The 16966-nt window shown below is 41.8% G+C and overlaps 1 protein-coding gene across 1 annotated transcript; it reads left to right on the top strand.

Annotated features, from left to right (window-relative positions):
* znf217 (zinc finger protein 217) lies at window positions 1–3367 on the top strand (the record flags this gene model as incomplete). The annotated part of the gene is made up of 4 exons (XM_080496884.1): window positions 1–1279; window positions 1408–1515; window positions 1944–3155; window positions 3255–3367. The coding sequence occupies 4 exons, from the start codon at window positions 1–3 to the stop codon at window positions 3365–3367; spliced, it is 2712 nt and encodes a 903-aa protein (XP_080353010.1).
* Between the last annotated feature and the right edge of the window lie 13599 nt (window positions 3368–16966).

Genomic DNA, 16966 nt, shown 5'->3' on the forward strand with positions numbered 1-16966 from the left:
ATGCCGACTCATCCATTGCTGCCATTTATGGATTGCCCAGATGGGCTGACCCAAAATGTTCTCATCAATAACAATGCATGCATCCCCATGTCTGGCTGTTGCATGACACCACACATCTCCTCAGAGAGGAATGTGTCGCAATCGGGAGGAAATGCATTGCTGTCGTGCGTGTTCTGCGATCAGACTTTCGCTCGCCCCGACGATTTTGTCCCACACGTATTAACGGCGCACCCCACCACGCTCTGCGAGCCAAACGTGCTCTGCGTTGAAGCTGAATTCAAGATGCCCGGGGAGGAGCCGGCGCCCAAACACAGCAGCCTTTCTGTGGAAAAAGAAGAGGTTCACAGCTGTATTGTGTGTGGCCAGATATCACAAAACGCCAATGAGCTGGAGTCCCACGTGAGGAAGCACAAAGAATACTACACCTACTGTTGCAGTTTTTGTGGGCGATGTTTCAGAGAAGCGAGGTTCCTTAAGACCCATATGAAGAAGCATCCAAAAGCTGGAGGAAAATGCAAGGGACAGCAGGAAGTGGAGCCCCCCGTGACAATCAACGGCTTCGAACAGGAACCTCCATCAGAGCCTGTGGTCAGTCTATACAAAAGGTGCTTGGCTTGTGGCTTTTTCTTCTCCGACCAAGAAAGTTTGGATGAACACAGTAAAGTACATAAGCGACAGATGGAGCCTGAAGATGAACAGGGGCTGGATGGTTCTGCTGAAGCCAAAGAATCATTCCTTCAAGCTCTGAATCTTAATCCCTCCGCTCCAAAAAGCGACCTTCCCGTAAAAATGGCCAAATCCATTCCCCAACTCAACCCTTTTGTCACTTATCAAGCCTGGCAACTAGACACTAAAGGAAAGGTAGCAGTTGGTATGAACAATCCGAAAGGAACCGGCCAGGGGGCAAGCACAGGAAATGAAGACAGTGCGTCTGATAAAGACGAGTTGAATGTGTCTTTGACCAAAGATCCAGAAAATCACCCTTTGAAAAAAGGGAGGGGGAGAGAGCGCCGCCCTCAATCGTTTGTGGCCCAAACGCCAAACAAACACCGTGGTTCCCAAATCCGGAAAGTACAGGACAGGCCAACCACATGCGAGTTGTGTTCGAGGACCTTTGGGACCTACCACCAGCTGGTTCTCCACTCCAGGGTGCACAAACGAGAGAAAATCGGAGAAGAAAGTCCAGTTTCTCCTGTCGAAGGGAAGCAGCCGGGAGCAGCGGTGCCAGCCCAGGGAGAAGTCAGTATCAAAGATGCCTTTGAAGAAACCCTGGATTTAGGTAAATCTACACACATAACTTTTCTTTATATAGCACTTTTAAAAACAGTTAATTCACAAAGTGCTTTACAGTAAAAACGCACAAGCATAATTGTTCTGCTCACTGTGTTTTTGTTTTATTTTTCCCAGTTGAAGAGGTACTCGATCACTCCAAACCCAAATCAAAAGAGTGCAGTGACTGTGGGAAATCATTCAAGTCAAGTTACTACCTCACTGTTCACTTGAGGACCCACACAGGTATGTCTTTTATCTTCATATTGAATGAGTGTGCTCTTATGGACTGTGTCCCAATAATGATTCAAACTATAGACAGACTCTCATTCCAGTTTTGACAAACTTGTCGACGTGATGCTGCTGCATGTAAAGATTTAGTCTTGGTTTCTGGCTTCTGCCAGCTACCACTATGGCTTTACTTAAGTGAGGCAAAAGACTCATTACATTGTGTTATTAGCCAAATGTCTAATGCTATTGTAGCAATGAATAAACCCCAAACCACCATAAACTTTTAAAAAGTAGCCAAAGTCAGTTCAGCTCAATCCTTAGAAAATTGCAGTTTTGTGTACACAGATTTGTACACTTCCATGTAAATACACTCAGTGATCACTTTATGAATGGAAGAGGTTTGGCTTCATATTTTAAATACTCCCATAACTTGTGTGTTTCAGGCGAGAAGCCTTACAAGTGTGTTTACTGCGACTATGCTGCCGCTCAGAAGACGTCCCTGAAGTACCACATCCAACGCCATCACAAGGGTCTGCCCCATGATCTCTGGGTCCCCTCCCCCACTGAGATAAAACAAGGCAGCGATGACGAGAATGCTGAGTCCAAATGCTGGGGTCTCCCCAGTGGCTCACCGGAAGGAAGATCTGACGGCGTGTGTGACAAACTCAGCAAACCACTTGTCCCGGTGAAAACGGAGCATGATGAACTGTCCCAAACCAACGAGGGGCTCCTGAAATATTCCTCACCTGTTCACTTGGAAAAGGTCGATATAAAGACTGATTATTATGACGAGCCATTAAATCTGTCGCTCAACATCCCAGCCCGTGCAGAATCCATGGACGGAGTGGTCCCCTTTTCCTGCTCACTCTGTCCTTATAAAAGCATTTGCCCAGAGGTCCTGATTATGCACCAGAGGCTGGTTCACAAAGATCGAGATGCTACCCAATGGAACCAATTCAGAGGCAACACTGGACGAAAGCGCGCCGCAGACTGCCCCCTTGCACTTGACAGGAAGGACATTCTGCCACTCGGCAACAAGCGCTTGTGTCGTCGAACAACGTCCCCCCCACTAGCAAATCCTCAAAAGCCTCTTGTGAATCCCCCTAATGGTCTGACGCAGGCTCCTGCCCTCCACGCCTCCTCTCTCTCTGCACCTGTACAGGATGGCGTACAGCAGCAGTCTATGCGAAAATGCAAGTACGTGATGGACACAATGGTCCCGGTGGACAGAGCGGGGCTCACTGAGATGAGTTACCCGGCCCTAGGCAGCTCCATCTGGCACTCTGGCGCAGCCAGGCTGTGCCTTAGTACTCGGTTCGGGAGCCTCCCACGGGTTGGTCACTTTGGTGAACCGCCAAACAAAAGGAGGAAGCTCCTGGCACCCGCCGAAACAAAGGCTGATTCCATTGATAAGCCTGGGGTCAGCGCAACACCAATGGATGGAACCAACCAAATGCTCATGACTGGGATGAGTGTGAGGAGCATGCCACAAGGAACAGGCCTGTCGGCACCTTCTGAAGCTCTTGGTGCTGGTTTAGACTCTGACTGGGACATGATGAACCTTCTGCGTCCATGTACCCCAAGTGACCTGGCCGCTTTGTATCACAGCATGCCTCCCAACCCCAGCCATGGAGGACTGGCCACTCCAAGAGCAGGTATGTAGAAGATGATCTGCTGCAGCACAGTTTGTAGATTTGAATTTTCTCCCAGGCCGTCTGAGTTAACGTTGTTATTTTGTTCTGTTTTAATCTCAGGAGGCGGAACTGTGCTGTACCAACACTTACCTGGTCTGCCCAACCTGCAGAGGAGAGACCCAGCCGGCTCGTTCCCTAATCGCCGCCATGGATCCTCTGAGAAAAGTGCCTAAAGTTTAAAAAAAAAAAAAAAAAAAACCCAGCAGTGAAAAGTTGAGAATTATTTTGGACTTTCATTTCTCAACACTGACAATATTCATTCAAGAAATAGGCCACAAAGCCTATTTTCTCTTGAAGATTTCAACTACTGTGGCTGCCACCTTATTTTGGACTAAATGAATTTCATGTACATATTTGAGAGAGGGCCTGTGCTCCTGTGCTGTGGACAAATAAACTGTTTGCTTTGACATTTCAGAGGACTTCCTTTTTGTTTGAGATTTTGAATCCAGATCTTCTCTCTCTTGGATGTTTCCAGTCAAAACTGTTGATAATTTTCTGTTTGACCTACACTAACATGCTGATAAGTAGCAAAAAAAAAAATGTGGAAGGGAAAAGTGCATCTGTAAGCTTTCTGTATATATAAAACTGTGATGAGCTAAAACCTAAGAAAAAAAATGTTTGAAGAATTGCTGCTCTATTAAAAAAAAAAAAAAAAAAAGTTAACAGGCAGTAGAAGACACACTATTCCTTATTTAGTTTGGAGTTTTTGTTGATTTATTTGATGGCTATGGTCGACGAGTTTACAAACACAGTACTGATTCCCTCCGTGCCTGTTGGAGGGTTCTACCTCATGTTGTGATCAAGACACTCCCTTTTGTAAAGCTGCTAATGCGACCATGCCAACTGAGCCAGTGCTCGCCTTTCAACAACAAACGGATGTTTTCAGGTGTCGTGCCGTACGTTGATGCAATATCTCACAGAACTGCTGTCAATTAATGAAACACAAATTGGGTTTTTCCTCATGTACGTTTTGATAACAAACCCAGTTTTAAACCAGAGCAGACTTTGTGGCTATTGTTTCCTTTTTTAACGGTTATCACCTGTTTCAAATCCAGCAGGTGTGAAACACTTAATTTACTGGCAGTCCTGACAGACTGTGACACCCATGTTGTATTATTTGATTGCTGCACATTCAGTCACTATTCAGGAGTTTGTCCTTTACTATGCAGCGAGTCTTGAAAGTGTTTTTTTTTGTTTGTTTGTTTGTTTATTTGTTTCAATGAGAAGCAATCAGTCAGTGTTGACTGGATATATGGAAGTGGCCTTTATGAGATGTCAACATGAGGAAAAATCCAGGAGCAGCTATGCTGATTTATGGCTCAGTTAACTACACTGTGAAAAAGGAGTCTCAGGTTAACGTGTACAAGTTGCGTTGTAAGCTTTTGCTACTTTTGAAAAAGCCTGAGTGAAATTCGTTCAGTTTTATTTTGTTATGTTTTTGGTTTGGTGCTCACATTACATGTATACTTGTGTACAAATGTAAATATTGTGACACATTTCAGAAATAAAATAAAAGGCAAATAATTTACTGACTGCTCTCTTTAACGTGCACATGGCCACTCAGTATTGTTCTGCACAGAAAATAATGTAGATTCAAGTTTTCTTTTTAAAGACTTTTTTCTTCTGTATAGGTGGTGGAATTGGTCTGAATATACTCAACTTTACCACTTTTTAAATCATTTTGGCTAAATATCAAATAAATTTTTTGAGGATTTAAATGTACATGTATGTTTATTTGTCCATTCATTTTTTTTTTTTTTTTTAAAGATTCCAGTTTTCCTATCCATCTATCGTCCTCACCACAGCTCTTCACGAGGCCGATCCGAGCTGACACAGTCAATCTAATGGGTGATTAATTGTCGCCAGGTTCAACCTGTTTTTCGACTATGTAAGGAAATTGAGGAGCTTCGGTGTGGGAAATGACCTACGCATGCATGCACAGGGAGAACATGCAAATTCCACAAAGAAAGGCCTGAGTCTCCAACTGTGAATATTGTCGCTGGGAGGCCAGAGTATTTACCGCAACGCCACAAAAATCGAATGTCGCATAATTTATATCAGCTACATTCCGAGGCAGTGGTGAGTGAGAGACAAACACACAACAAGCTTCCATTATATTGTTTTGAGAGGGCGAGAGGTTGCCAGTTTAATTAAAGGGATAACACAGGAACGCACACTCATCGATAAGTATTCGCAGGCAATCTGTAGTCACAACTTTTATCTTCCAGATCCATTCCCAGTTTGCTCCTTCTCCCTGTGCGTGTGCTTTTTTTGCCCTCACACTTCTCCAGGTTCTTTGTTTGCCCATGATGGGCTGACAACAGCTGTGTATTATCATTCTTTAAAGTCCAGCTTGGAAGGGCGACCTGTGACCGTGAAAGTGGTTAAAATAAAAAATAATATATATACAAATGGATTCATTCCTACAATCCACAATTCTCTATGAAAACGTACATTACAGAAAGGAAACCTCACTTAACTCAAGTTTGAATACTTCTCGTACAGAAAAACGTGTGTGAATGTGCACAAGTCTGCAGTGTGGCATATTCTCCTTCTCCATCGATGACTCAGACCCACCACTAGAGAGCAGTATTTACAAAGTCAAGATCAGCCTGTGCAGAGTCTGGATTCACAGACTTCTACTGTCTGTTCAACCCACACAGCAAACCTCAGCGATGCCCTCAGCTTTGCTGTAACTGTACAATGTAGACAGGGTCAAAGCAACCGCAGTTATAGTTCAAGGTTGTTGTACGAAAAATGAAATAATAACATGGATTTGCAGGAGAGTATGGCTCGCTACAGGACAAGAAACTTTAAACTGGGAGGAAATAAACTTGTGTACCTTGCTGGCTTGGGTTGAAACCCATGGTGATGTTACACAGGTGTCAATCGAGCGCAGCACACCTGGAGCGATGGTGCTGATTTTACCCGCTCTGAGTTTCACTGAACTAAAGATTCCTGAGAGAAGTCTGGTTCCACATTTCCAGTAGCACCAGGACACTACTGTTGACTCTTCCCATCTCTATAAAAGGCAAAGTCTGACAAAAGCGATCATGGCTGCACATTCTGTAACCAACAAATTGCAAGAGACGATCTTCAGCACATTGAACACTTTCAACTTTTTTTTTCTTTTTTTTAGATCTTCACCCCCCAGTGCCTCCTCCCCCCCCACCCCCCCTCCCTTTTTGAGTAGACCACATCTGTTTGCTGTCTGTTCCCCTGGGCCAGCACTGTGTAATCTATTGCATTAGCTCACATTAGTGCATATCGCCCATGGGCCTTGGTAATCACAAACGCAAAATGAGCATTTCACTTAGCATCACCCTCATATTCCCTCACACTGTGGCAAACTTAGTGCAAACGCATGGCAGAGAACGTAAGTCGACAACAGCTTATGACATCCGTCCTGTTACGCTCGATCCCCGTGTCCAGAATGCTGCGAGGGTTTTCATGTCAAAAAGCCTCTTTAAATAGGCGAAGATACACGTTGAATGTTCCCTCTGTTTACTTCATGTTCTGCATTTTCTATCTGTAATTTGGGGCCCTCCAGAAGCATTAAAAATCTGTTCATTTCTGCACAAATCCAGGACTGACGAGTATACTTTCCTGGCACTGCTAAGTCCACCATCCACTCACTGTGTCTTTACTCAATCTTCATGTGGTCTAAAGGCCTGCAATAATTTTTCTGTGGATACAGTAATGTGGGAGAATCTTCACTTAAGTGATTTAATTAGACCTTTATTTGAACACTTCCTTTTTTTATTCCCTCAATCTAAAGCTTCTTTGCCAATTATGCAAAAAGACGTTGGCCACGATGACCGAAGATTATCCCTATACCGAATGTAAATGCACTTGAGGTGGGGGTGGGGGTGGGGGGGGGGGGTATGTTTGGCTTGGAACTCCTGAGGCTTTAACAGCTCCTTATCAAACTTCTCCCATCGTGTCAAGCTTGTGTATGATGAAGTTTTACACATCGAGCATTTCAGAGCACATTTGGCACACAAATGACATTTTATGTTTTCATTGACATCCATTCATCTGTTCTGGGTTTTTTAACAGGAGGCTGTGTTTAAGACTTGTGGATACATTCATCTGTGACTGAGGATGTGTTTTAGCAATTTCACCCACTTTCTCTCTTCGAGTATGACTACTAATTCTTCTACCTCCCTCCCTCCCTCCTTGTAAAGTAAACTTCATGTTTTTTTTTTTCTACTTTCCCTTAAGTGCTCTCTCCACTTATTTTCAGTCCTTTCATCACTCATAATTGTTGCCTCCAGATTGTCAACTTGCATGAATTAGCAATTGGGCCAACAAAGCGGATACAGTCAATTGTTGAATATCCTGTCAGAATTTGAGGCTGAAAGTCTGCTCTGGCTGTGATTGCTCATCATCGTCACCCCATTCCTCTGAGGAAGAGGAGCAATGTAATGGTTCCCACAAAAACAGCCCCTGGCCTAAGGAAAGGGATTTGGGTGTCTAGAGACAACAGAGGCCATATGGAGCAGGCTGAGATAGCAAGGCACATGTACAGAATAATGGATGATGTGTCATGTTTCATGTTGCAGAGAAGCCATCAAGAGACTTTGGTTGGGGAAATCAAAAGGCTCACATACAGCAAAAGCGACTGTTGGACCATTTAGCATTTTTTTTTGTTTATTTTAGTGTCGTCAGAGCGCTGAACATATAGTGGTGAAGAATGTGGTGTTGTATTTTCAGTACCTGTGGTTTGATGAGGTTGTTTCTGAGTAAACACAGTGATGATTCCTCTTGTTTGGCAGATACAAACCTGGATGCATCATTCCAGATGGCTTTAGCACCATGTCATACCAATCAACCTTCACCTAAAACTAATAAATGTTAAAGGTGGTATGTGTGGGATTGATGTAATGTCACTTTTGGCCTTTGGCTGGCAGTAGTGAGCCTGCCTTTCAGAGCTTCCAATACATCTACAAACGTTGACACTTGCTGAGAACACACGATCCTACTGAAACAAGAGATGACCTGAGGAAATGAAAATAACATTGCAAAGAATATCACATTTCTAAAAAAAACAAACAAAAAAAACCCAACAAAAAGTACATGTGTATTTATAATTAATTATTAGAGCACGTGTAAGTTTCACTGCATCATCTTGTGGTAGTAAGTGGTATTACAGGTTGGCCCGAGGATAACGTCAGTTTGAAATCCTTTCAACTCAATATACATGTTTGTGATGACTGAACTGACCTTTTGTCACATTTTTGATTTTTCTTTTCATGCAGTATACAAAAGCATTTTTACATAATGTATTTAAAAAAAAAGGTACATTGAAAAATCACAATAAAGCATGTTCGGGTAATTGTAATTATTTGTTCATGCTTGTGTAAGCTGCATTCTGCAGTGTGTTAAATGTGCTCATGCACATGGTGATACATAGTTGTGTTCACTAGCAGAACATGTCGAGGTCGGGTCGGGGGCAGAGCAGACAAATGGGCCTCGCCTGCAACCCACCCTCATCCCCAGACACGCATTATGAGGATGCAATTGGAGACAAAAGTGAAAATGCATTTGTAAATTTTCATGTTGGAGGTTAACTGTGAAAGTGAACATCAACAACCTGACCCGGTGAGACAATATCCCACCTTTATTTAAAGTTGTGGACATCGTTGACTGGTGTTGCTACCAGCTCTTGCTCCCTTAAGGCCCGAACTCCCTTGAAGCTCCACCCCTGGTTGTGTTTCTCTCATTGTAGGTCACAGCAACTCAGGCTGCCGCTCTGCCCAAGGCCGGGGAAACAAACATGAACTGGTGGTCTACAAATTGTGGTGGGGGGTCCACTTTCAAGTGTGCACCAGGATGAGCGATCTTTCTGGAGGACACAACAGCAAAAATAAAACATACAAAAAGTTACAATTATCTGGTTTGATACCTTCTGTCCTGTTTCATTCGGTTTTAGTGAATGTGTTTTAAATGGGAGCTAAAAGAACGGAGTTTGCAGGAAAATAAAAAAAAAAGGTATGCATTTAGAGCTAAAATCGCCAGGGTGAAGTCTAGAATCATGAGGCCTTCTGCCTTTCAAATACAGGTACACATTCTGACTGTGTTTACTGTCAAGAGCTTCAGTACAGATAATATAAGCCATAGAATGTGACAGTGTTGTTAAAAAAACAACAACTTCCATGTATAGTGCCTGCTGATGATTTTAGTTGTGGTTAGAGGACTTTTAAGCATTTAAAAACTCTCACTCTGACTGTAGCAAATGTTTATTACCACACATGAACTTAGTGTATTGTAATGTTTTGCATTGTATTGCGAGAAAGTGGAGATTATATGCAAAAAAAAGCACACTATGGTAACAAGTGTGAAAGAAAGGATGGGGGTGGGAGGGTCAGTGTGGTGCCATAAACAATGTGACCAGGCCAGAGAAGCAGCAGATAGCTTCGGGGTATGTTTGGGGGTATGTTTGTCTTTCTATTAAATGCTGTGATCTCTTCAATGCTGATTTAAATACATGGAACACGACTAATATTTGCATATGGACAATAAGCTTGTTTGTACTGTGGAGGAGTCAACTGTTTATTTGGATAGGAACAATGGAGGGCTGCTTGGTGGGTCACAAGATAATGGTGAATTTCCATCTTTCTGCTTCTTTCCCCTAAATGAATGAATCCTTTCAGGATCCTGATCTGGAGCCAGTCCCAGATCACTTCGGATGAAAAGGCACTTATGAGTGATTTAGAGCCGTTTTTTTTTTTTTTTTGAAGGAATTTGTCCCAAAGGAATCCATAAAGTTTGACCTAATCTAATCTAAAACCAATTATCTTGAAATGTATGCTTTTTGAACAATCCAGAGAGAACCCAGAAACCCACATAGAGAACATGCAAACCCTGCACAGAAAGGCTCCAAGCTCAGACTCAAGCTAAGAATATGAAATCACTACACCACTATGCAGCCCTGAAGACACAGGAGTTTAGATAGTGTGCACTACCTGCACTCAACCATCCTTCATATGCTTTGGTTATGATAAAAAAAAAAAAAAAAAAGCAGCAGAATTAAAAGCTCTCCCACCGTACTCACACATTAACACAACATAAACCCATTTTAAATCCAAAACAACTCCAACTAATGAGGATAAAGCGGATGTACAAGAGATAAGCAGAAATCCACCACTGCTGCGAAGATAAAAACTCCTCTGTCCAAGCTTTACTGCCACAGGGGCACTGTATACTTAGTCCCTCCCTCCCCCCTCTTATCTGCTCTACCTGAATGTGGAATAAGCCCAGCACCTCATCTCTGTTTTTCTCCCAGTGTCAGAACTACACTTAAGTGCTGTTTCCGATACCCATGAGTAAGCCCCATAAAAGCTGCCCCATCGCCACAGCGTTATTGTTTCTTGCGGATGATTGATTGATGGATGAGGGCTGACACTTCAATGAAGCCATTTCCACTGGCATCTCTATCCGATGATGTGCAGCGTATATTTTCCATCCACGCCTCATTGCTCGCCTGTGTCATTCCTGGAACTTCATTTACACCATGTTCCCTGAAGGACCTTTTTTAGCCCCATCTCCCTTTTTCTCTCCCCGGCTCCTCTTTTTATCTCCCTCTTTTTCTATGCCATAAAATAATGCTATTCCTTGTCGACTCTGGAGGGGCCTGGAATCATTTGCGGGGAATGATAAAACCAAAGGCATGGAGGGGTTATTTACAGGAAGTGTAACGCTGACAGAGTCCCACTGTTCGGCTTTTTTCACTGTCAGATGCCAAATCTATGCTGAGACAGGGCAGGACTATGATATACATTTCAAGCGTGCTCGCCCGATGCCGCGTGCTAACACACGCACACACACACACACACACACACACACACACACACACACACACACACACACACACACACACACACACACACACACACACACACACACACACACACACACACACACACACACACACACACACACACACACACACACACACTCTGTTATCTCCACAAGCCAAACAGACTCCCAGCAAAGCAGATTCCAGCAAGATGTTGTCTGACGCTCCCTGAAAAACATGTTAAAGTATATTAGTTCAATGACAGCGTGATTGAGGTGCCTTCTCTCAGACAATTGCATGTTTTTTGCTCATATGGGGAGCAGATGGTAAGCAGGCATCAGTGCGGCAGGCTTTCTGGGATGACAGCCATGAGATTCCCCCTCAGGTGCCATTGGAGCCCCTTTAGAAGGAGAGAGTGATTGGTAGGACATGGCACCCCTAAGCTAGTGTGCCTTTTTTTTTTTTTTTTCTCAGTTTCCCAATTTTACAGTCATCATCAACAAGCCACTTTGCAGGAAAAACTTGCACAATGTCACCAAAGACATAGTCACATCACACAAGGAAAACAGTATATTTATAAGATGTGCTCTAGATAACCTAATCTTTGAAGAAGAAACATTTGCATTCAACTCAAATGAATAAGATGTTTACTTTTATTTGTAGCATTCCTATTTAGTAACACTCCTCCACCCTTGTATTTATTATCTCAGCACCAAATAATCAATAAATAAATGTTTAGGCTTAGTTATGAATCTGCAATGAGACATTCCTGTGCTTATAATTCATTATGAAGCATCACATTAATCAATTCTTAAATAAAGAGTAAAAACAACAATAGTGTCTTAATATCTCCCAGCTTTAAAAATGATATATATACAATCACAAAGTCAATATATGCAGAATTTATAATGCACACAAAATAATATAAATCCACATCAAAATATTATAACTGCACTAATTCCATTCAATTTTACATTCTGCTTATGAACAAAAATACAGATCTAATTGAACATTAGCAACTCAGTTTTCACACATTATTTTAATATGCTAAAATATGGAAGCTTACGGTTGCTGTAAGCTCCTAATGCACTGATGAATTCTACCTAAGTATGGCATCATTTTCTCTGCAGGATTTTTAAAATCACAATGATTGTTTATATTTGGCATTTGCAACAACATTACAGTATATTAATAATGGTGATGATAACCCAAAAATTACTATTACTGACAAGTGAAAAACACTGATCATCTCTTCATCGTGGACATACAGGTAGCAAGTGAATTTTGTTGGATTCAAGCGAACAAGATTTGGTCAAAGTGTCTCTGAAACTGCTGCAGTGGTCACTATTTATTCAAAGTGGCCCAAGGTATTAAAACGGTAAATGAATGCCACATCCACCGATTCACGCACACGCTCATACACAAATAGAGATGGCTGCCATAAAAGGTGCTCAACATTCACTGGAAGGAGCCGGGGGCCCAAGGCAGGGTGAGATGGGGGTTCGAACCACAAACCTGGTACAGCCGTGGGATGGAAATAACTATACCTTGTGCAATTTATATGATGATAATAAAAAGGTGACTGTGTGGGGAAAAAGTTGTAGAATAAGAAAGTTGTACAAAAAGTCTTTTTACATTATCGACCGTAAATTCTGTCAGATGTCTGGCCAGAGGAGAGTATCTGATTGTTTATTTGTTCGTTGATTAATGGCTTTTGATTACTTATTTAAGAATTTAAGAAAAATATCTTTCCATGCAGTTTAAGTATACTATTTATTGGAATAAAATAGATTTGGGGAAAAAAAAGTGCAATATAAAATGTATTTCTGTGGCCCCCAGCTCATTTGCTGCCAACATGTTGTTGAAAATATGCTCCTACATACTTTCAGAGGTCCAGTGGAGTCTATTTAGCCATTGGTCAGTGTTGTTTTAGCAGCAAAAGGTGCTCATAATGTTATGCCTGATTGGTGCATCGCCACAAATAAATACTAAATAGACAGGCTAATAGGTGCACTTGTGTGACAAACAGTTGGAACTGCCTTTAGGCTATATTAAGATGTTAATGTGTTATTCATGGCGCCACTTTTGTGTGGGGGAAAAAAAAGCATTTGAAGCATCTGCCTTTCAGCACCTTGAGATCAAAACACAGCAGACTACAGGGAGAATCAGAGGACACAATGCACAGTTGAACACATGATGCATTTACTGTTGCAAGATGTGACGGGTACGGTGTGTGTGTGTGTGTGTGTGTGTGTGTGTGTGTGTGTGTGTGTGTGTGTGTGTGTGTGTGTGTGTGTGTGTGTGTGTGTGTGTGTGTGTGTGTGTGTGTGTGTGTGTGTGTGTGTGTGTGTGTGTGTGTGTGTACTCCATGTACTTGACCTTGGCCACTATAGGACATTTTGATTCATCAGGAAAGATGATTGTTTCCTTTAAAAGATATTAGGAGGACTGTGTCTAAAGGAAACTGACATGGCTCCTTGCATCCCTGATGGTTTCCACTCCGTTTCTTTTATAGTCACTCAATAGGTGAGGGAATAGTGTCCCAGCACAGTATTTATACATTAAGCAAGATGTCCCTCTCCAGAAACAAGAGAGGAGCAGTGATTGGCCCCAGAGTATAATTTATCCAGTGTCTACATCGGTGTGTCATCCTTTATCAATAATCACCTTGGAGGGAGTGCAGCTCTTGTTGGAGGGAGACTGACCTCTGTGGTGATGAGGGTGCATGAATAGTGGTCATCCGTTACCGCAACCCATACCGGGCTCTGTATAATATCTGCGACAGACGGGGGGAGGGGGAGAGCAGATCTCTTATTGTCCATGCTGGGATCAGAGTGATACCACATACAGCAGGTGGCCTCCTGGCCCTGTCACCACTCCAGTAAACCCATCTCAGATCTGTCACTTTCACTGCATCCCACGGAGGAAGAAAAATTATGCTTTCAGAAAGAAAAATAAATGAAAAACAAGATAAAGTTCGGATTTCTTTTGGCTTGTTTTTTTCCCCCTTTAAAGCCACTCTTTAGAGGTAGCATTAGTTTTTATTTGTATGTGATGTAAATATAATTAAATAATCATAAAAATTAAAGAAAACATTTAGAATGTCATCTCAAAGGCAATATTTTGATGTCCTGCTGCTATAAGTCTGCCAGTTTTCCAATTTGCACCATTGCATTTAGTCTTGCAGTACAAGTCTGGGCCACCAGATGGTGTATTGAGTAACTGAATGAAGGAGCTATAAGTGGACCGAGACCACACTGACTGCCCAGATTTACAATTTAACACTCTATAAATGCAGACTGAGCAGGTTGCTTGTGCTAATGGCACTTATTTTCAGGTGATCTAAGCCAAAGCATCAGCCTGGAAATGTGAGTTTGTCCTCCATTACCATCAAAAGCTTGCACTTCTCTCCTCTGCAATCCACAACTCTGTAGCTCCCAACTGAAACAAAGAGACGAAATGAATAACACACTGATGCTGAAGTGACTCAACATCGCCAGGTCATGTTCAACAGTGGCGCGACTTAAATTTTAAGTAGTGCACATTTAAGGCCATTATCTGATTGCAGTACATTTACATAAAAAGAGGACCAAAAGAAAAAAGAAAAGAATGAGCAGCCAGATCTGGGAAAGGAGGAGCCAGGAAGTTACGCATCCACTCCACAGAGCAATAGCCCTCCTATTCTAATGCAATGTGACACTGAATACTACACACAGAGAAACAAGTAACCTCAAATTGGGTTATTCCTCCTACCTGCCAGTAATCCAGTTGATAAGCACTATACATGTAGATTTCTGGGGAGCAGAGAAATCAGATTACCCTGAGCTGAACTGGGATTTTCAGTCTAAATTGGCTGTTCTTCCCCGGGTCTCTCATTCTAATAGGATGAATGAGGGGAAATAAATGATTTGACTTTGTACTGGATAAATTGTCTGCATGGGAGCATACAGCAAAGCACAGAAAACAATACCAGGGTTATTGTGCACGTATAGGAATCTACCATGCATATGCATTTAATGCCAAAAAATAAATAAAAATGAATAAGTTCAAGACTCTTCAGAAGAGTTGCAAAGTTAATATTTAGGAAGATAAACCTACTGTACATATGAACCTATTGAAACACAAGTGACACTTCAACATGTAATTTATATGTTTAACAAAAGGCAAGTAGGTCCACATCAACTAGAACAATGTAAAAGATATATTATTAAAAAAGAAAAAAAACTGCAGTCATTACTGAGACCTTTATTGAGCAACGAAGACTGATCTGGTGTCATGGATGACCAGAGGGGCGCTTCAGTATTTCATGGAGGTGACACCGAGACAGCCGGCCTTTATTGCCACAGACCTGTCTCGAAAGAGCCTTCCAAAGCAAACCAGGATTAATCTGTTTCATAAAGTCAACCCACAGATAATGACATCATACTCATTTAGGCGTGGTTTCGACATGACCACACTTTTAACACTGGGTACTCTTATCTGGCTCCGAGAGAGATGGACAGAGATAACAAAACATTTTGTTAGTCTACTTTTACTTGCCTTCAAATGCTGTTGCTGAAAAGGCAAAAGAGAAGAATACTCAAGTTAAGACATACTTTATAATCATCTTTGTTTGCATTTAGTTAAATAATATATTTTAAAGTGATTGAGTCAGTCAAATCCATTTCACTCCTTATCCAAGCGGCTTCACCAACAGTTAAACTGATTTGATTGCTTTGAGATGCCTCCTCTGTCTGGACGTACGAGAATATGCATAAACATATTTGTCTGGTTAAATTTGGAAGCATTCGAAACCTTCTCTGCATAATATGTTATTCGTATTTTAATGGCTATTCGGTTATATTTTGGTGGATAATTCCCATCAACCAGCTTTTCAGACATAGGCTACATCACAGTGTTGCAGTCAAAGCTTCAATAACTGCTTTGCCTATTCTTATGTCAGCTTCTGTTAATGACTCATTACACCATTTTGAGGTAAAAACTGATATTGCAAGATATAAAGACCAGGTGAAAGTTCAATAATTGGCAGACTTTGGAATGTATGTCAACAACTCATTTTAGAATGGTCTGTTAGATGATATCCTGGTTCTTATTTAGACTCATTTGTTATATTATTCTTGGTCATATTCCTTTCAAAGCAAACAAACGGTTATATACTATACCTTTAAAGAGAAAACTGTGTAAAAACTCATCTTAGGCCGCATCTGAGTCCACAGATATGCTATTAGGCAAATAGTGATAATGACATGACATGCATAGTACAATAGTAAAGGAGTTGTGGTGATTGTAACATGAAAATTTAACAGGAACTCTAACCGGTAACTTGGAATAAACATTTCCGTGAACATAGTTCAGACAGGGTATCTTGGTTTTACCTATTTATTCTGAATTAGTAGACCACAACCACAAAACTGATTTGCTTTCAGCCTTCAGACAAAGGTTGCTCTGTGTGTTTTAAACATTGACTCTCCAGGAAGAAGCAGCACTTTGAATTGCTCGACTTCAATTACAAGATTAAATTCTTATCTTTCAGACCCATTTGTTGTTGATGGTTTTACTGCGGGTGCATTTAATATTCTGAGAACACAGTTTAAGCAGAAGCATTAGAATTCAAGCATTTCGGTGGCCCTTGGATCCATGCATGTGTGACTTGCATGTAACACCTCAGCATGATTTATGTCCTGAGCAGCATTTTCTTGCATTGCAAATAGCTCGAGTCTCAGCCGCTTTTTCTGCTGTTTTTGTATTTTCTAACATGACACATGAATCCCCGGTGGCCCTGGGAATCAGACAACCCAGGTGCAACACTAATATCCTCCCAGTATCCAAACATTTCCTTTAAAAGTAACTGGCACATTGGGGCTCATAAATTAGAACTGAATGCTGCTCAAGATGTCTGGCTTCCAATAAGACCGTACCCAGAGCAATAAACTTTGACATTGCAGCTTGAAAAATGCCTGCCCTTTTTCAT

The sequence above is a fragment of the Blennius ocellaris genome (assembly GCF_963422515.1).
Source record: "Blennius ocellaris genome assembly, chromosome: 5".
In the NCBI taxonomy this organism is placed as follows: Eukaryota; Metazoa; Chordata; class Actinopteri; order Blenniiformes; family Blenniidae; genus Blennius; species Blennius ocellaris.